Here is a 17,710-nt window from a genome sequence, read left to right on the forward strand (position 1 = left end):
ATGTATTCTGTCTCAGCATCTTTTTGTTTGTATGTTAGCCTGTAAAACACTATGTGCACCATACATATTGTTAAAAAACAACAAAGGAACTTTTACTACACTGAGGAGGGTCACACGATCAGAGGACAGAATTGAAACTAGTCCAGCGGACCATGATGGACGTGTTTGTGTCTACTTCCTGTCGCTCAGAGATGTTGAACAGAACGTCTTTTTGATCAAATGGTTCATGCGTAGAGCTGCGCTGCAGGCGTGTCTTTAGCTCACCTTGTCCAGCACCACGTCGCTGATTGGTGGGAGCCCCTCAGGTTTCTGTACGCACTGGGGCATGAACTGGAAGCCCAACAGGAAGTCTCTGCCGTACTGCTTCTTCCCAGTCAGCTCAGCGAGGTCTGGAAAGCCGAACAGGGATTAATACCGAATAAAACCTCAACGGGGATCTAAAAATAGAAACTGCAGGAACCGAAGCCCAACGTGGGATTCTCCACATTGCAGGTCAAATAATGTCTTTGCTGAAAACTAAGGTTTTGTTAGTCCCCGTCTTGTACTTGGACACCTGAGAAGATGCTGAAACTCGAGCTCCTAACCTTCCACATCCTGAGGAGCTCCCGTGGAGTTCTCCTTGTCTCCAGGGGTGGCGCCGCTGTCGCTGCTCTCCGTCTCCGAGGTGTGACCCGCGCCGTTCCTCAGGGGCTCCAGCTCCGCCTCGCCGTTTTCCTCGGACACCGCCGGCTTTCCGTCAGCCTGGGGGCTGCTGGTGGGAGCAAGTGAGGGGGCAGCAGGGGAGGGGAAGACTGACGGCAGGGGCACAGGACTGCAGCCGGGGGGAGCCGACTGGAGGGCCTGGTCGCCAGCAGGCGAGTCGATAACTTTGGGCTCCTCCTGTATGAACGGCAGAATCAGTTTTCAGAACGTTTGCTTGGTAAGGCGGCGCTCCTTCTGAGAAGATGCTTTTCTACAGGCTTCTTAAGTATAAAAGAGTATAAAAAACTGGAAATATGAGAAAAGGAGCAATGAACTTTAAAACTTTAAAGTCCAGTTTCCCATGAATGTGAGCGGCGTTCCTTCTCAGCATCACAGCCGGCAGGTTGATAGCAACCGCATTAAAATCAGAGCAAATGAGGGCCTGCCGCAGCAGAAACTGCTATGGCGGCAATTCTGAATTTACCGTCGTTACGTTCTAATTTTTAGAAAATGAACGATAACCAGTAACTCATCATCCGCATTCTTTACAGGTCCCTGAAGCGCGCACGCCTCCTGCTGTGGTATGCAGTCACTCTGGGCTGGAAAGAGGTCGCCGGCTAAGGAAGGCAGACCAAACACTCTTGTTTTAGGGATTCTCATATATATATGTGTGTGTGTGTGTAAACTTCTATCAGCCTCCAAATGAATGGCCGCTGCCTCCACTCACTTCTTCCTGCGTCACTATTTGACTCACTAAGCAAAACTCTGAAAGTCTTGTGATCTAAGCCAGTAAGAATATGGTTCTGTTTGCAGCTTTTTGACTAAAACGCTTTACTGAACGTCTAGCGGCTTGAAGCCATTCGCTTATCGGCCGGCATTTGATGATGAGAAAACTCTCCTGGAGCAAGAAGCCTTTGAGCGACACCCATAAAAAAAAAAAAAAAAAAAAAAAAAAAAGACAAAGCCTGAAAGGAGCTAACCCAGGAAGGTCACACATGACCGCTAATGCTGACAGTCTTTTCTGTCTGCCTCCCTCTCCACACGTGAAATACTTTCCTCTTCAACTATTGCCCACATTGTTTCGTTTCTATCTCATACATTTATTAAATCATCAGGTTGTTTTGTTTTTTGTTATGTTCCCAGACAATCCAAATCTCTTTTCTCACCTCGTCGTTGATTTGAGGCATGTCTCCCGCACACATCACTTCATTTGGTTTTCTCCAGGTCTTTGGTATAGCAGAGGTCTGATTCACTGCAAGGAAACGGACCCATCAGTCACACAGCTAAACTTAACAGAAAAAAGGTTCCTGCCTGACTGAACAGACGCAAACATTTCATACAATGTGAGACGACGTTCGGCAGATTTATCCTCAAATTCTTGAAATAAGCCGACCTGAGTTCATATAAACGGCTATATGAATGATGATTTCATTTATGAAGGGAACATGAAAACCAGAAACAACCAGCAGATTTGGGAGGAGGTAACTGCCCCCCAGGAAGTTACCTCCTCCCATTTTTAAAGGGTTTGTTAACTCTACACGTCTGGCCAGTGAGACTAGAAAGAAAAACACGCTTAATCAGTTAATCCATGATCTAACAAAGGGGACACATATCTATAAAAAAAAAAAAAACCTACAGGATGGTTTGGTTGGTTTTCTGCCCTAAATAAATGAAATAATCATTTAAAAACACTTGTATTTACTCAGCTTATCTCTGAAACATTATAAATGTGACAAATAAGCAAAAATCACAGGGCTATATACAGGGTTCCTACAGCATAAGACAAGTTAAATGTAAGACTTTTTAAGACTTTTTAATGCCACTTGAAATAAAAAGTTAAGACCAACTTGACGATAAACAAGATACACCTGGTTGCGACAACTTCACCCAAATGTTTATTTTAACATAAACCATTACTTTCTGGCCCAGTAGACATGTTTAAAATATAGGAAGAAAGCTAAAAACACACAAATTACAGATATGTTTTTAACAACTACTGAACTGAATTCACAAACTTTGTTTTGTTCCCTACTAAAATAAACTATAAATCAGTTTTAAAAACCACAACATAACCAGTGCCAACTCTTTTTCGCAGCTATGGTCCGGCCGCAATAGTTTTTATTGGTTCTGCTATCGGGACGGAACCAATAATGGTTACGTTGAGCCGTTTGGTAAATTAAAAAATATATAATTGTGTCAATTATTTTACTGTTTGGTAAGGATTACAAAAATAAAATCCTATTTATGACCTGGTAACAATTTTAAGACCTAAGATAGATTGATTTAAGACATTTTAATGCTAATTAAGGCCTTAGTTTTATATTACAGTATTCAATGCCTTTTAATACTTTTTAAGGATCCGCGGGAACCCTGTATATACTTTTCTCCAGCTCTATATTTGCAACATGCCAATGTTAGACGAACAAAAATCACCAAAGTGCAGCAAAAGAAGAACTAAATCTAAACCCATTACCCGCAGTAGGGCTCCTCCTGGTCGGCGCTTGTTGCTGGGACTCCGTTTTGCTCTCGGTGACGCCGCCCTGCGCCTCCATCCCTCCTCTGGAGAGGAGGTCTTTCATGTCCAGGGTCTTGCCTGGCTCGTCTGCCTCTGCTGTGGCCTGCACGAGAGGCGGAAGGCCGGGGGGGAGCGCAGCTGGCAGCGGCGGGAGGGGGCTCGAGGTAAGGGCGACAGGCACCACGGCGACAGGTGACAGGGGGGACAGCGCGGCGGCGATTGGCACGTCTGGCCTCGTGTCAGAGGGCACGGTTTCGGAGGTGGAGGCGTCTCTGTAAGCGGGAGCCGGGGGGTGCGGCGTCGCCGGGGGAAGGAGGGAGAGCTCTTGAGCTCCGGCGTCGAGCTCCATCCCCGAGTCGGCGAGGCCGTTCAAAGCCTTGGCGGCGGCGGCTGGTGGAGAAGCGGCGAACGCCTGCGGGGGGTCTGGAAGAGCTTTGTCCGTGTTGGGCGTGTGAGGCGCCGCCAGGGAGGATTTGCTCTCTCCACCGGAGGAGGAGGAGGCTGGAGCAGTGGACTCCCTGGCTGAGGGGCCAGCGCCGGCTGCTGGAGGCGGGAGAGCGACGGCGGCGGCGGCGGTCAGCGAGACGTGGAAGGAAAGCTCCGGCTCAACGGAGGCGGGGGCCTCGGACACGGGGCGCTCGGCCTCCAGCCTCTCTGACGGGGCTTCGGGCTGCGAGAGCGCAGGGGAGGAAGACTTGTGGACGACGGGCTCCAAATTTGGCAAATCGACTGAAGAGAGGAAGAGAAACGGTGAAAGGAGAGGGCAGACGACACACGAACGGAGCTGAATAAAAAACATTTTTAAAGAGACAAAAATGGCAAAAAAAGAAGAAAAAAAAAGAAAAAAAAGCAGCTTTCAGATGAAATTCTGCCTTTTGGCAAACCGAGAAGTTATTTTAACCATTTACAGGGTGCTTGCGCAAGTCTTGAAAGTCTTAATAAGTATGGAATTTTGAAACACTGTTTTCCAGACCTTGAAAAGTCTTGAATTTTGTGTGAAAGTCTTAATAAAGTATGGGGAAAAAAATGTGTGGTAGAATTTTACAGTATGCTCAAAGGCATTGTGAAATGAGAAATAGGAAGGTAGGCTATAAAACTATAATTTTACTAACTGGTCACGTACTGTATTAGCCTAATGGAATCAAACACTTGTTTGATGTGAAATTCATGTACTTGTGATTTTCATGTTTTGAAACGTTTTCATCAGTAAAAGCATAATTTACTGTGAATAATAAATTTGTTCACTGAATACTAGCCTATAAAAATTAACATTTCTAATAAACAGTTTGTACAATCTCAACCAATGAAGTAGGCAGTAGGCACACAAGTATACAAGTACATAAAGTTAAGGTCTTGGGAAAAAAAATATCAGTTTTGAAAAAGTCTGGAATTTTAATTTGGAAAAAGAGCAAGCACCCTGATTTAGTTAATGGAAGGAGATTAAAAATGAACCATAAAGTAACCAGAGTAACCAGTTTTAAGACTTGAAATTGCTGACTCAGCACATTTGACCTGTAAGTAAAACAAAAGCGAAAGCACTAATGTTGAAACCAAAAGAAAGGATCTAAACGTTTTGCATGAGCCAAAGATCTTTGAGCAGAGGGAAAGTTTTTCTGGCATCTTATGTTTAAAAGCATGGGATTTATAATGGTAAAAAAAAAAACAACAACAATAACAACAAAGAGACTGCTGGGCAGACCTGGCCCTGGTTTGGTGTCTGACAGCCCGGCTGTTAGCGGCTGCTGCTGGATCTGCTGCGGCTCCAACGTGAGGCCTCCGGGATGGGCCTGCTGCTGCTGCTGAGGGGGCGGGGGCTGCGTCTGCTCTGGAGTCTGGCTGCTGCTCGGATGCTGCGAATTGAGGTAGAAAACGTGAGGATGAGGAGGTTGTGGCCATAACAACTAGCGACAGAGAAAACCGGAAAGTAGAGGCACGGAAATGCAGGCAAGTCAGCAATGAGGATATTGTGGAATATTGTGATAATGAGGATTATTGTGGGAGGTTTGGCAGGAGAAGGACGAAAGCGCAGAAAACAAACCGAATCCAGAAAACGGGAGAGAACGCGGTTCAGATCCACGGAGGGACACCAGGAAGATTAAAAAGTCCAAACGTTTCCTTTCGCAATCCAAGCGAGAGACCCGATTTGAAATCAGTTTTGTCTTAGTACTGGCCGCACAATACAAGTCAAACTTAATTACATCTTCTCCCCGCAAGGGCAGAGGAGGCTGACTCAGGAGAATCAGGGCATCTGAGTGGATTCTGTAGGAGTGGACAGGCAGGAGGCTATCCACTGTGGAAGGCAGTGGGTGAAAACAGCCACAGATGGAGGTGTAAAATTAAAAGAGATGTTAACAAGTGAACCAGCCCTGGCCCTTATACTACACGTCTAAACATGTGCCTTGGGAAGCTTATTGAATTCTTGCTCTGTCACAACAAAAAAAAAAAAAACATTCAGATTTTCATTTACTGCTTGACAGAAACCGGCAAGTATTCAAGCTGAATCAAAGCCTCTGCACTGGGGTTGTATTTGTGTGCGAATCTGGTGTGGGAGCTGCATTTTCACTCGTTACACTAGCCAACATGTTGGTAAAACGGCCCTGAAAGAAATCCAATTAGAAAAACCAACGACTATTACAGGTCCTGGGCAATAAGCAAGAGCCATCCTGAGTTTTTAGTAAGAGTCTGTCATTAGTAAATCACAGAAACCGACGGAACCTCCTCACTGCAAAAACATCTAAAAATGAGTAAAATGTTCTTAAAGTTAGTGTATTTCTCCTTGATTTGAGCAGGTAAATAAGATTATCTGACAATGGAATGAGTATTTTGACCCCTAAATTAAGATAATTAGACATCCTGCACTTGGAATAAGATGATGCAGATGAATTGTTCCTATTTTAAGTGCAAAAATCTTATTCCATTGGCAAATCATCTTATTTACCTGCTCAAATCAAGGACAAATACACTCATTTTAAGAACATTTTACTTATTTTTAGTTCCGTTTTTGCAGTGCTGCAGTCGGCATGCATGCCTGAAATGAATTGCTCGCTCCTTTTATCGCGCCTCTGTGTCGGTCTACCAGAGCGCCGTACCTGTGGTGGTGTGGGGGTGGACGAAGGGGGGCCGACAGGGGGCGTCGAGTTCCTGCTCCCTGAGCCCCCGGCCAAGATCTCTGCTGTGATATCCTTGCCGCCCTGATTCGGGTCACGGATACAGATCTGCGACGACAATGGCACAAAAAAAAACAAAACAGGAAATCTCACTAAAGTCCCCAAGTCTGAGGCATTTATCGCCGGCTGTAAGGAGAGTCTTTATTCCTTTATTCTTTAAATCACATCTGGCCGTGCCAATGCTATATTGCTGAAGCTATAACTGGACTCTGTACCACATATGTCCTGCATTGTTTACATTTCAATCGCTGTACTGTGAAATCACTGTTGCACTTTATCCTGTAATTTTATCCTGAAATCTACAGCAATTCACTGAAATGTTCAAGCTGTATGCAAACGACATTTCGTTCTGTACGCACTCTGTCCATGCAAAATGACAAATAAAGTTGTCTAAGTCTAAGTCAATAAATTTGAGCCGACACTGAAGATTAATCCAAAGGTTTACACACACGGTAATGTGCTGATACTGTTCTCATCAAATGCATTGGCGGCTGAATGTGAGCGAATGTCACATACGGCGCCAGGCAGAAGAGAACAAAACAAAACTACTATGATCCTTACTGTTTTCTTCTCACGCCTGGTTGGTTGAGGTTGCTGTTGTGTAGGCACTATGATGGAGGGCGAGTGGGGAAACAGTGTCTGCCCGGGGTAGAAGGTTGGGCCAGCTGTGGGAACGGGAGCGGGGACGGAGGGTGAGACGGGAGGGTGGTACCTGAGGGGATCTGCGGGAAAAAGAGCGACACAGAAAGACGTTTGGGTTAAGTCGGCGCTCTCTGGGTCCTGACTGAAGAGTTGGCGAGCGGTTCTGGTTCAAAAGATCTGTGACGGGGTGAACGACTCACGATATGGGTTGGAGTACTCCCCTGGTCCTGGACCTGGATAGAAGGTGCCGGAACCTGGAGGCTGGACCGAATACTGCTGCGGCGGTCCCACATAGGGTGTACTGGGCCGATACTGGAGGGAGGGAAGAGAAAGTGAGTGAAAAACAACAAAGATACTGACTGTTAATTGTTTATTTTTTTTATTAGACAGAGAAATTCATGACTCTCCCTGTAGCTCTACGCTTCTCCAGGAGTGAATGCTGCTTGTCGGTAGCCTCGTGAGACCATCCTGATCTCGCGAGCTTTCAAGGTTTCACTCGCAGATCAGTCTGGCTACCCTCCGTTGAAGAAAATTTGGAGCCGTTCACCAAACGAACGTCCAATCAGCGTTGGCTTTGAGGCGGGTTGAGGTGTGACGCAACGAGAAGCGCGTCAGTTCAGTCTAAACAACATGGCGGCTTCAGCCGATGAAACTAGCGTTAGCGTGGCTATCGAGCAAGTTTTATCGGAATTACAGAGTATTTCTTTGCTGAGCTAACGAGCCTTTACCTGCAGCAGCAAGAGTAGCTTGGCTTGTGGTTGTGTTTTCGTCGTCGCTCTGTTACGAGCGACGACGAATCTGATTGGTTCATTTGGCCCGTCTATCACCAACATAGGCCAATCAGCTAACCAGTATTTTCGCCCCTTCCCAAAATTACTTCAACGGAAGGTTTCCAGATGGATATGCGGAGCAAATCTATCTGGCGGAGTCAGGTAAGCTTGTCGGGACTTTGAAGCAATCAACTGGTTCCCTTGTATAGGAAATTTTTGACCAATCTGTATAATATGATTGATTTGACTTTGTAAAGTGCCTCGAGATGACATGTTTCATGAATTGGTGTTATATAAATGAAACTGAATTGAATTGAATGACAGATACCTAAATATAACAAACCTGTGACCACGATGGCTGTGTTCAGCTTACACATAAAAAAATATTAGGTAGTTTGTTGTGGTCATGGGTAACATAATACCAGGAAATATATTTAATGCAGAGATAAAAACAGCTGCATTATGTGAGCAGGGAAGGAGGGGGGATTTTATAACATACTTTACTAAAATGTATTAACATAGAATGAGAGTTAAATTACTTGTATTTAAGCAACTGTGTTTAACTCTATTGCACAGTTCAGATTTAATTTATGTAGATCTTATCAGGAATTATTAAACGGGATTAAAATTAGATGACAAATTTTGTCGGGTCAGCCGTGCTCAAAGTCTGCACATTGCTGCACATAGACAGAGCGCTGCGTTGCACAAAGACCTGAGATACAACCCTAACCTGTCTAACTTCATAGAGAGCATTCAGCAGTTTAAAGATAAACATAAGGTGGCTTTGTCTTTGCTTAAGTTGGTGCAACTTTAGATTTTGTGGCTCTGTCTTTGCTGACGACTCGTCTGCAGCCCTCGGGTGTCGTCTCTTCAGGTGATAGAGTCATGTTTCTGTGGTACGCAGCAAGAGAAAGCATGCTGCCCAGCACCCTGGACCACTTCGGTCTGCAAAAACAGGACTAAAATAAGTAAAATTAACTTGAAATGAGTGTATCTGTCCTTAAATTGAGCAGCTAAATAAGATGATCTGCAAACGAAATAAGATTTTTGCACTTAAAACAGGAACAACTCATCTCCATCATTTTATTTCAAATGCAGTATATCTAATTATCTTATTTTAGGGGTCAAAATACTCGTTCCATTGGCAGAAAATCTTATTTACCTGCTCAAAATCAAGGACAAATACACTCAATTCAAGAAAGCTTTACTTATTTTAAGTTCCGTTTTTGCAGAGAATCTAGCAAACCTTTTACATTCAGGCTCATTAGGCGGCAACTCTGTCAGGTTTCTTTAAAAGGTTTAATAAAAAAACATACATTTCTGAAAAATATGCCTCGGTTTAAGTATAAATCACGATGGATGACTATTATAGGTAGTCTCATCAATTACATCAACCCAATCCAATCATACGGCAAACTAAACGGGACAACGCGGCTTTTTATCTGTTCCTCTTTCACCTGTGGGATGTAGTACTGTGTAGCCTGCGGCGATGGAAAAGGCATGGGGGCCATAGTCATCATGATTGGCTGATTAGTGGGGTAGACGGCCGCCGCAGGGGCCTGCGAGCCCGGACGTATGGAGGGTGTGTTTGTCGGCATTGAGGTCCTCGCAGTCTGCATCTGAGTCCTTTGAAAAAACTGAGGGCGACAGGAGAAAGACAGAAAGAAACCAGACACGTCAGGTTCTGCCCCTCTGGTTGTGCTTCGATTTCTGCACCGCTTTCCGGGACTCTACAGATTTTCTCCAATGAGAGCCTCAGTTTCTACTCGGCTCAACTTGTTCTCTCTTGGAACTGCTGCATCGAGAAGTTAAATCAAATCTATTGTGATGAACAAAATGCGGAATGACACGTAGAAACATGCATGTTCACACTAAAGCCTCTGAAACCCACTTCTGATCTCTTAAAAACAAAAATAAAAATACAGAATACCTTTAGATCACCGAAAGCAGGGAGCAGAATCAACAATTAACAACATTCAGACGCTTGAGATCAGAAAGCTTTTAGAAAGCAAGAGGCCTAAAAAAAACAAGACTAATTTAAAAAAGAAGAAGTAATTGACACGTTATAACTGAAAACCTGAAGATCCCATATTAGTTTTATTAGTCAAAAAATCATCAGCTAAAAGCACCACATGTTTCAAAGGAGCAAAGGCGGTTAGACTACAGAAAATTCACCCGGATGCCACCAAAATAAACAGAGGGATCCACTTTACATGTGGTGTTAATCAATTGTGTGCCTTGATTAAATTTATTCAGAATTTCTGTGTATTAAAAAAATATATATTAAATAAAATCACCCATTGTGATCAACATATATGCCAAAAATCATATTCTGTTTTAAAGCCCAAATATCTATTTCCAAAAAACTATGGAGATCCTATCCAACTGACCAAAGGAAAAAGCTTTAAAACTTTCCAGTTTGCATCAGACCGCTGCAACACATTAAAGGCCTCGGCCAGCTGACTGACCTCGCCTCACCCTTTTTTCAGTCCGCGAAGCCTCGCAAACGTTACAGCTGGACTGAATGTGGCGCGACTCCGCTCGCCAGGAAAACGCATCAGAAAAACACACAAAGCAGCGAGAATGACTTCTAGAAAAGTGCGCCACGCTAATGTTTAAAGTCAGATGAGTCTGCGAGAAAACCACAATCAGTGCCGTTACCGAACGTTTTGGAACTGGCGCCTACCGAGCTAACTCACACTGGGAATGTGCACCGCAGTCACAAAAAACGCACGAGTGACGGACACGGGGATAAACAATGCCGTAAAACTGTAAAAAAAGGGGGAGAGAAATCACCATTCACATAATATATTAGCTTGAGTGCTTTTACTGTAAATTGTTGTGTGGAAATAAGGGAAATGAACAGGAAACCGTTCATTAACAACACCTAAAGACATTCTCTGGCAAAGCAACAAACGGGGAGTGGAAAAAAAAAAAACTTAACACTGTCAACAGAGATAAAAAAAAAAAGAAAAAGAAAACACAAAAAAAAACTAAAATAAGCCTTTATGACACAGAAACCATTTAAACTTGTGCAATACAACATATTTCAGAAACCTTCTTTAATGTTTGGTAAAAAAGAAAAGAAAAAAGAAAGCTCTTACAAGGGGAATATACCGCATCTGTTATATCGGGCATGCAATTCATTCCCTCTGTGCAAGCTCATTAAAGATGATGAATGAATGGAGCCAATTTGACCAACTAGAAGAGGCCCCTAGTGGCACTCTACAGGATATATGACAGAACATGGGAATAAATCAATAATAATAATACAAAAAAAAAAAAAAAAAAAACTCCATAGTCAGTGTTTACTGCAGGAAAGATGGGGAGGGGGGGTTGCACAGGATTAAAAGTTGGGAGAGAAAGGATCATTGCGGGATGATCCTCTTCATGCCATGCATCTCTGCAGAGACTCCACACAGAAGGGAAGTTAGTGTTACCTGGATGGGCCTGAATCCTCCCTTGGGTTTTGAAAGCAGTAAAGAAAGAGAAGCCAGTGGGAGGATAAACTGGTGAGATTTACACATCCACACACAAACAGAGAGCTAATCACCTCCTTCCACCTGACACAGAAACTGGCCCTAAGCCACCTAGAGCAGCATTCAACGACAGGAGAAGCCTGCGCCGAGTGGACCGCGTGTGCTTTGACGAGCCCAAACCTTTACACCGAATCACAATAAAAAGGCGCAGATCATCACAGGTCAGATGTTCTCTTTGCTTGGAATATAAAGTCGGCCACTCACCTGTTTAATCTGCCTCGACAACTGTAAAACGCAGCGGAATATGGACCCGGAATAAACCGCCGCACCTAAATTAGCTTATTTATACGAGATCAATTGACAACAAATGTTGGTTCGGGATCATTTATCGGGCAAACCCTGAACTCTAACTTCGGGAACATCAGGTTTGATTCAACACTCTTTACCTGTAGGCTTCATTTTATAGATGAAAAGTGTCTGTAATTAACCCATGCATAATCCATAATTAATTAGTCTGGTTCAACCAAGATGTTGAGCCCGGTTATTATTTCCCACCCTGCCTTAAATACTCGCTTGTCCAAAGCAGACTTATTTGATCATTTAGATAGTCTGGTACTAATTAGTCTACGAGTGAAGGTCCCATTTAAAAGCTGCAGACTCTGTCTTTTAAGTGTCCCTATTTAATTTATTTTTTCCAGTAAGGAGACATAAGATTTCCATTTTAGTCACTGAGGCTGCAGAAGTACCTACAGCAATCGGTTAGTAGCAGCGTTAGTTTGACATACATTTAAAAAAGTAATAAAATACAACCAACTTCCGCAATAATTCTTATGGTCGGCCTCTGAAAACAAACCAAAAGGAAAAACTCTATCATGTCATGAATACAGTCTGAGCATGACTTATCTATTTGGGGTGCGGATGAGCGGAAACCTGTCAAGTTAATTTCTGGTTCCCCGACTGCAAATAGAAAAGAATAAAACAACGTATCGATGTAGTTTGTGTTGAAGCCTGGCGTTAGAAGGCAAAGTTAGGGTTCAGGGTGCATGGCAGCAAAGGGTTTATGAACAGGAAAGGGAAAGAACGCCAACCGCAGCTGAACACGTCTCCAAAGATGAGTGAATCTACACGCGCTTACGCTCAAAGTATTTTCTTCCCACAATCACACGAATTAAGTTTATGTCCCCTCCTACTTTACGTCTTCTTTTCTCACACTGACATTTTTTAACCCCAGCAGGAGGCATATTTTACTGCAACGACGACATTGGCTACGTTCACCCAGCAGGGAAATGAGACCTTTATCTGTCTCTGTCACGGCAGCGCGAACGCCCCAATTCTGATCTTTTTCACCCCCCCCCCCCCCCCCCCAAAAAATCGGATCTGTGCCACTTCCAGATGTGGTGCTAATTTGGATATTTTTCAAAGAGCCCACAGTCGGAACGGCATTGTATCCGTCTTTGACGTCACTCTCCTTGCTCCAGCTACACGTCCGCACACAGCAGTAGCAGCTAGCGCTCCACAGAAGGGTAAAAAAAAAAAAAAAAAAAAAAAAAAAAAAAAGCATATCGATAAAATATAAATAATGTTGATCGATATTGATTATTATCAACAAATTCAAAACATATTTTAAGTGCAGCCCTGGCCATTTTATGTTGTTGCTTAGCGACCTATTTTTAGATACAGAGCACACAAACACTGAAGGGGGCGGAGCTTGGGAGGCGGAACGTTCCTGGGTCTGTTTGTGATTGGTTGACATGATGTAATGACTGTAATAATCTATATGATAGGCTAGAATGCAAAATGAAGGAAAACTATCATCGATATACGTCTGTTCGATATATATTGTTATTGAATTATCGTCCAGCCCTACTTGCTATGATGTGGTCTTAATATTGTCGGCTCCTATTGCCCAAAAGCTTTCTAATAATGAGAGATGCCGGTCGGTATCCGCGTTTTTTTTTTTTTTCTAACAAAAGCACTTCTAAAAACGATTACATTCACCATTACTTCCGTAAACGGTGCGCTGCTGTGCGACGTCTCCTTCTGTTATCTGCGAATGAGGGTTGCATTTTAATAGCAGTATGAACGGCCATCCCAAATAAACATCAGGTTTCAGCAACAAATGGGAACTGAGCATCAAGACCTCAGAGTGAACGTAGCCTAGGTGAACTGCCAGCGTATCCCAACTCAACTAAACCACAGAGGCTTATGTACTCCTCAGCTAATCTAAACTTTTAGTAGGTGCGACTGAGTGCACCAACTCTAGATCCTGATGCATCTCTCACTTATTTCTAAAGTATCCACCAGATAAAGTCGACACAACTTTACAATGATTTAGAGAAAGCCAGATGTGGAGGCTGATGGCAGGCCCAAGCGCGGGGAGCCTTAACGCTACACGAGCCAAAAGCCACACACGGCTTCCTCAGGGGTAGGAAATCTCAGCAAACGGTTATGCAAATATCGAAAACATGACCAACAAGGATGACTCTTTTATGGAAATATTTCTAATAATAAAGTCATTTAGTGAAAAACTGAGGTTGTTTGCTTTAGTGGTAAAATAATTTCTGACTCGGATCTTCCGGCTCAAAGGAACTGACCCAGACATTTTGCTTCAAATCTAGGAAAAGTAAAAAAAAAGATATAAAGAGTATTCTGGCCGAATCAATTTTCTCATCTCAAAGCTTCCTTTTCTGTGAGTCGAGTGTGTTTCAGGGGAACAATAGCTGTTTTCTCTGCGAGCATAAAGAGCCACTGTTCAGCTGCATCTGCTTTCCAATTCCACTTCCGTGGTGGCACAAGAAATCTCAGAGCCGGTTTGTGACAGCCAGAGCATGCGCTCCAGCACGTGTATATACACACACATATACACACGCCAGCGCCAAGGAACACACCGTTACACTGCGACAACGTACTATTAATAGTCTGTTTAAAATGGGTCTAAAGAGAAGCAACTAGAAGGTGAGGATGTCAGACAGCAGGTTACACCGGGGCTCATCGTTCAGAGCAACAATGGATGAACCCATCGCTCTCGAGGCAAGCAGCCGAGTGAATCGGCACGCGTAAGACGGACTCAAAGCCACATGAAATAAAGGTCAACGCCAAGACCGGTTTAAGACTCTTTCCGTCCTAAAGGTAACACACAAACGTGATCATAGACACAAACACATCATACACACAGAACCAGGTATCATAGCTCTGCTCCAAAAACCGTTCCTGCGTGACCAGCAGGGACTTCTTATCATAAAAAGAATAGTTGCCAATAGGTACTAATTTGTAACGTGGTGTCATCCTCTAAATGTGTAAATATCCATGTCTACCAACAATTTGCCTTCTTTTTTAGTTCTGAAAAAAATAAAAATAAATCAAGCAATAACGTAGCAGGGTCAATGGTAACGCTGCACCTGAAGCCTCCTCTTGGCTAAAATGGTGAAATCAATTTAATATGGTTGGTTTTCATGGAGCGGATCAGACTAGAAGCCATCATCTTTCAGATCGAGGCAGGACTATTGATCTCTCAGAGCACAAAACTCAAAGCCATATTAAGTTAATGATTCACAAAGAATCCTAAGACTAAAAGAAGCTCTTAGTGATGTAATTTCAGGAAAGAAATCTTAGAAATCCCCAAAATCTACGATTCTTCTCAAAATTTTACCGCGGTAAGATATTAGGTATTGACTAAGTATCTTAGGCCTTAAGAGAGCTTGTAAAGTGAAAAAATGTTAGGATTGAAGAGGACTCTTAGGGAGTCTAAGAGTGTCTGAAGCAGGAAGACAGTGGAAACGGAGAGAGATGATTGGCTAATCCACCGCCTAAACAGTGGAGGAAATGAGCGCAGACTTCTTTAACAATTAATATGTAGATGAGATAAAGTATCATCCCCATGGAGGCATTTTAATTTGGTTCAGCGGTCGGACGGGTTAAAGGCGCGGCTCTAGTAACGTCATTTTATTGAGGATAAATAAATAATAGGAAAAATATGAATTATGAATAAAAAGTAGAGAAATGTACAAAGAATAAAGTACAGAGGAATCTTTATATTTACAAAAAATACCTTCAATAATAAAAATTTAAGAATTGGAAAAAGTCACAGGAAAATATATACTGTACATGAATACACTCTATTTGCTATATTGCATGATGTCAATGTCCAGAGCCTAAATGGTCATCTAGAGGTTTGCTTGTGTGATGCCAGCGCATCTCTGGCTTTTCTTTGCTGCACGGAGCGCTTCTCACTTTCCAGGCTAGTGCGTAAAAGAACCAAGATACGTAAAGAAAAAGACGCATTGACAGCTGCCTATTTGAATCCAGGGACCAGTTTACCTTTCAACTCTATTCTCCTCCCAGAGCTTTGCGGACAAAGGCGCTGCTCCTTGATCTGTCCAGTTTGGTTTTCTATACCTTTTTTTCTCCATTTTATGTCGGCCGTTTTGCCAAATAAACCGCTTTATACAATCAGGCTATACCAGCAAAACGCTGACAGGTGAGAGTGTATTAATATCAAATAGAGGAAGTAGTAAAATGACCAGTATCTCGAGCAAACAAAGCAATAACCAGTCTAATTTGTTAATTTCTCTCCGGGGTCAACCACACCTCACTCTCTGTCATCTCACTCAAGAGTCGCCTTTAGCAGCTCTCTCAATCACTCGTTAAAGGTGCGCAGCCACATCATTTGACTTTTTATTTACTTATACGTCAGTAGCTCACTCTGGTTGCATACAAAGTTTTTATGAAAGACGATCATGTCCTGCTGGTGTATTAGTTGTTAGTTTGGTGTTTTACGCTTTGTTTTTGCTCAATTTGTTAGTGAATAAAGCCTTTCGTGTTTATTTATGATTTTAACGGAAGTACATCACTGCAAGAAAGCAGCTAATGGCTATTAGTATCTCCCACCGAAACAATGAATAATGGTCCAAGTGAAAAAAAGTACAAAAAAAATATGATTCCGAGAGGGAAAAGACTGGAATGTCGTTGGAATACAGCATGAACGTTGGTGTTCAACTTCCTCCTCATTTCTCATTTCTTTGACCTCTCACCAAATTTATTTAAACAAGCAGTCAAACTACTTATTCAACTTGTCTGACTAGCCCTTTGTGTGTAATTCTTTTGACATGATGTATTCGTTACTATTATTTATTCAATGTTTTCTCTGTCCTACTGTTAATTTTATTAATTTGAAGTCTTTGTTCAATAGCCTAATGTGCTGATCTGTTAATTTAGTTTTGTCCTTTGTGTGCACTATTATGAAAAAAAAAATGCTAACCAAGCTAATCATTTGATTAAAAGGAGACTATAAGCTCCTCTGGGTTTCATTCCTTCTTTGCACCTTGTTGATAATCTTTCATTGTGTTTTGAGCATGTTTTTATATTTTTTTACTGTGTGCTGAAAAAAATAAAAGCAGACGCTAATGCTGCTGAGGCTCAGATGTGACCACAGAGTTGATTGACGTGAGTAAATGTTCTAATATAAGGCTCTTAAAGTCCCTGAATATTGTTGGTCTTTGATCACGCCGAGCTGCTGCTTCACAGCGAGTCATTTCAGAGGATCAGGCTCAGTCTGGCATTATTTACAAGTGATTAATTAATTAAGCAAACTGGAATTATGACAGTTCTGCGATACTGTCACTAGATGGCGCCACATCTGTTTGTTAATCACGCCCAAGAGCATCAACACACTATTAAGATGGAGGCTTGGTGTATATAACGTTATTTTATCAGGATCGAACGGTTTATTTTATTTTTTTTATAAGCATATTATGTGGCTACATACCTTTAAACCAAGACTCCTTAATAGGAGTCTTGGTTTAATTGCATGCCAGAGACGATCTTTGTGATTATGGGCACAGATCATTTATATGTAAACAGCAAGTGTAATGCAACGTATTTAACTGAGATCATGCCAGGCATCAACCAGCATAATTATCTGCAAAGTTGGAGCGAACTAAAGTCAGTTTAAATGTAAAAAGAATAAATAATCTAACTAGCTAAAATTAACAGTCATGAATTAGTGAAACACTTCTTTATCTGTTTCCAAGGTACTTAAAACATTTTAAATCTTTGGGCTTTTTTAAGCAACAGCAGACAAAAGGCCCTTTTGCCAGCAGGGACCAACAAACTGCTTTGATGATGGTGATGCAAGAGAGGGATGCAGGAGGGGGGCATTCAGCGGGGGTAAATTACCTGATGGTGGGTTGGTCGAGGGCCCGTAGCAAACTGGTGGGGGAGGGAGGAGAGGTCCATCAGGGAGAGTGAAGCAGTGATGGCAAAGCGGGGAGAAGAGAGAGCAGAAGAGAGACACAGATACGGTTTAGGATGAGCGATGGAGGCAGAGGCTTGAAAATACAAAAAATAAAATAAATACCACAGAGCAAAGCTTTAAAAAAAAAAAAAAAGGGCACACAGCACAAGATATACGACTTCAGTCATTTCAAACACAACATTTCTCTAAATACAAGATTTACT

At 42.6% G+C, this 17,710-nt stretch overlaps 1 protein-coding gene across 6 annotated transcripts in view; it reads right to left on the reverse strand.

Moving 5' to 3' along the window:
* The window catches only part of eif4g3a (eukaryotic translation initiation factor 4 gamma, 3a), a 70,335-nt gene that overhangs the window by 24,701 nt on the left and 27,924 nt on the right, over nt 1-17,710 (reverse strand). For 2 of the 6 annotated variants that reach the window (XM_012881720.3, XM_012881724.3), the window contains exons 4-14: nt 17,429-17,461; nt 11,216-11,236; nt 9,233-9,412; nt 7,206-7,317; nt 6,925-7,085; nt 6,286-6,420; nt 4,896-5,046; nt 3,155-3,925; nt 1,848-1,933; nt 585-879; nt 265-389 (exon numbers count right to left, since the gene is read on the reverse strand). In XM_012881720.3, coding sequence (XP_012737174.2) covers nt 265-389; nt 585-879; nt 1,848-1,933; nt 3,155-3,925; nt 4,896-5,046; nt 6,286-6,420; nt 6,925-7,085; nt 7,206-7,317; nt 9,233-9,412; nt 11,216-11,236; nt 17,429-17,461 — 2,070 coding nt within the window. Of the gene's footprint in view, nt 1-264; nt 390-584; nt 880-1,847; nt 1,934-3,154; nt 3,926-4,895; nt 5,047-6,285; nt 6,421-6,924; nt 7,086-7,205; nt 7,318-9,232; nt 9,413-10,243; nt 10,467-11,215; nt 11,237-17,428; nt 17,462-17,710 lie in introns of those variants that run through there. The other 4 variants (XM_021308195.2, XM_012881721.3, XM_012881722.3 and 1 more) reach the window with 3 other exon arrangements.

Source organism: Fundulus heteroclitus, chromosome 20, assembly GCF_011125445.2.
Source record: "Fundulus heteroclitus isolate FHET01 chromosome 20, MU-UCD_Fhet_4.1, whole genome shotgun sequence".
In the NCBI taxonomy this organism is placed as follows: domain Eukaryota; kingdom Metazoa; phylum Chordata; class Actinopteri; order Cyprinodontiformes; family Fundulidae; genus Fundulus; species Fundulus heteroclitus.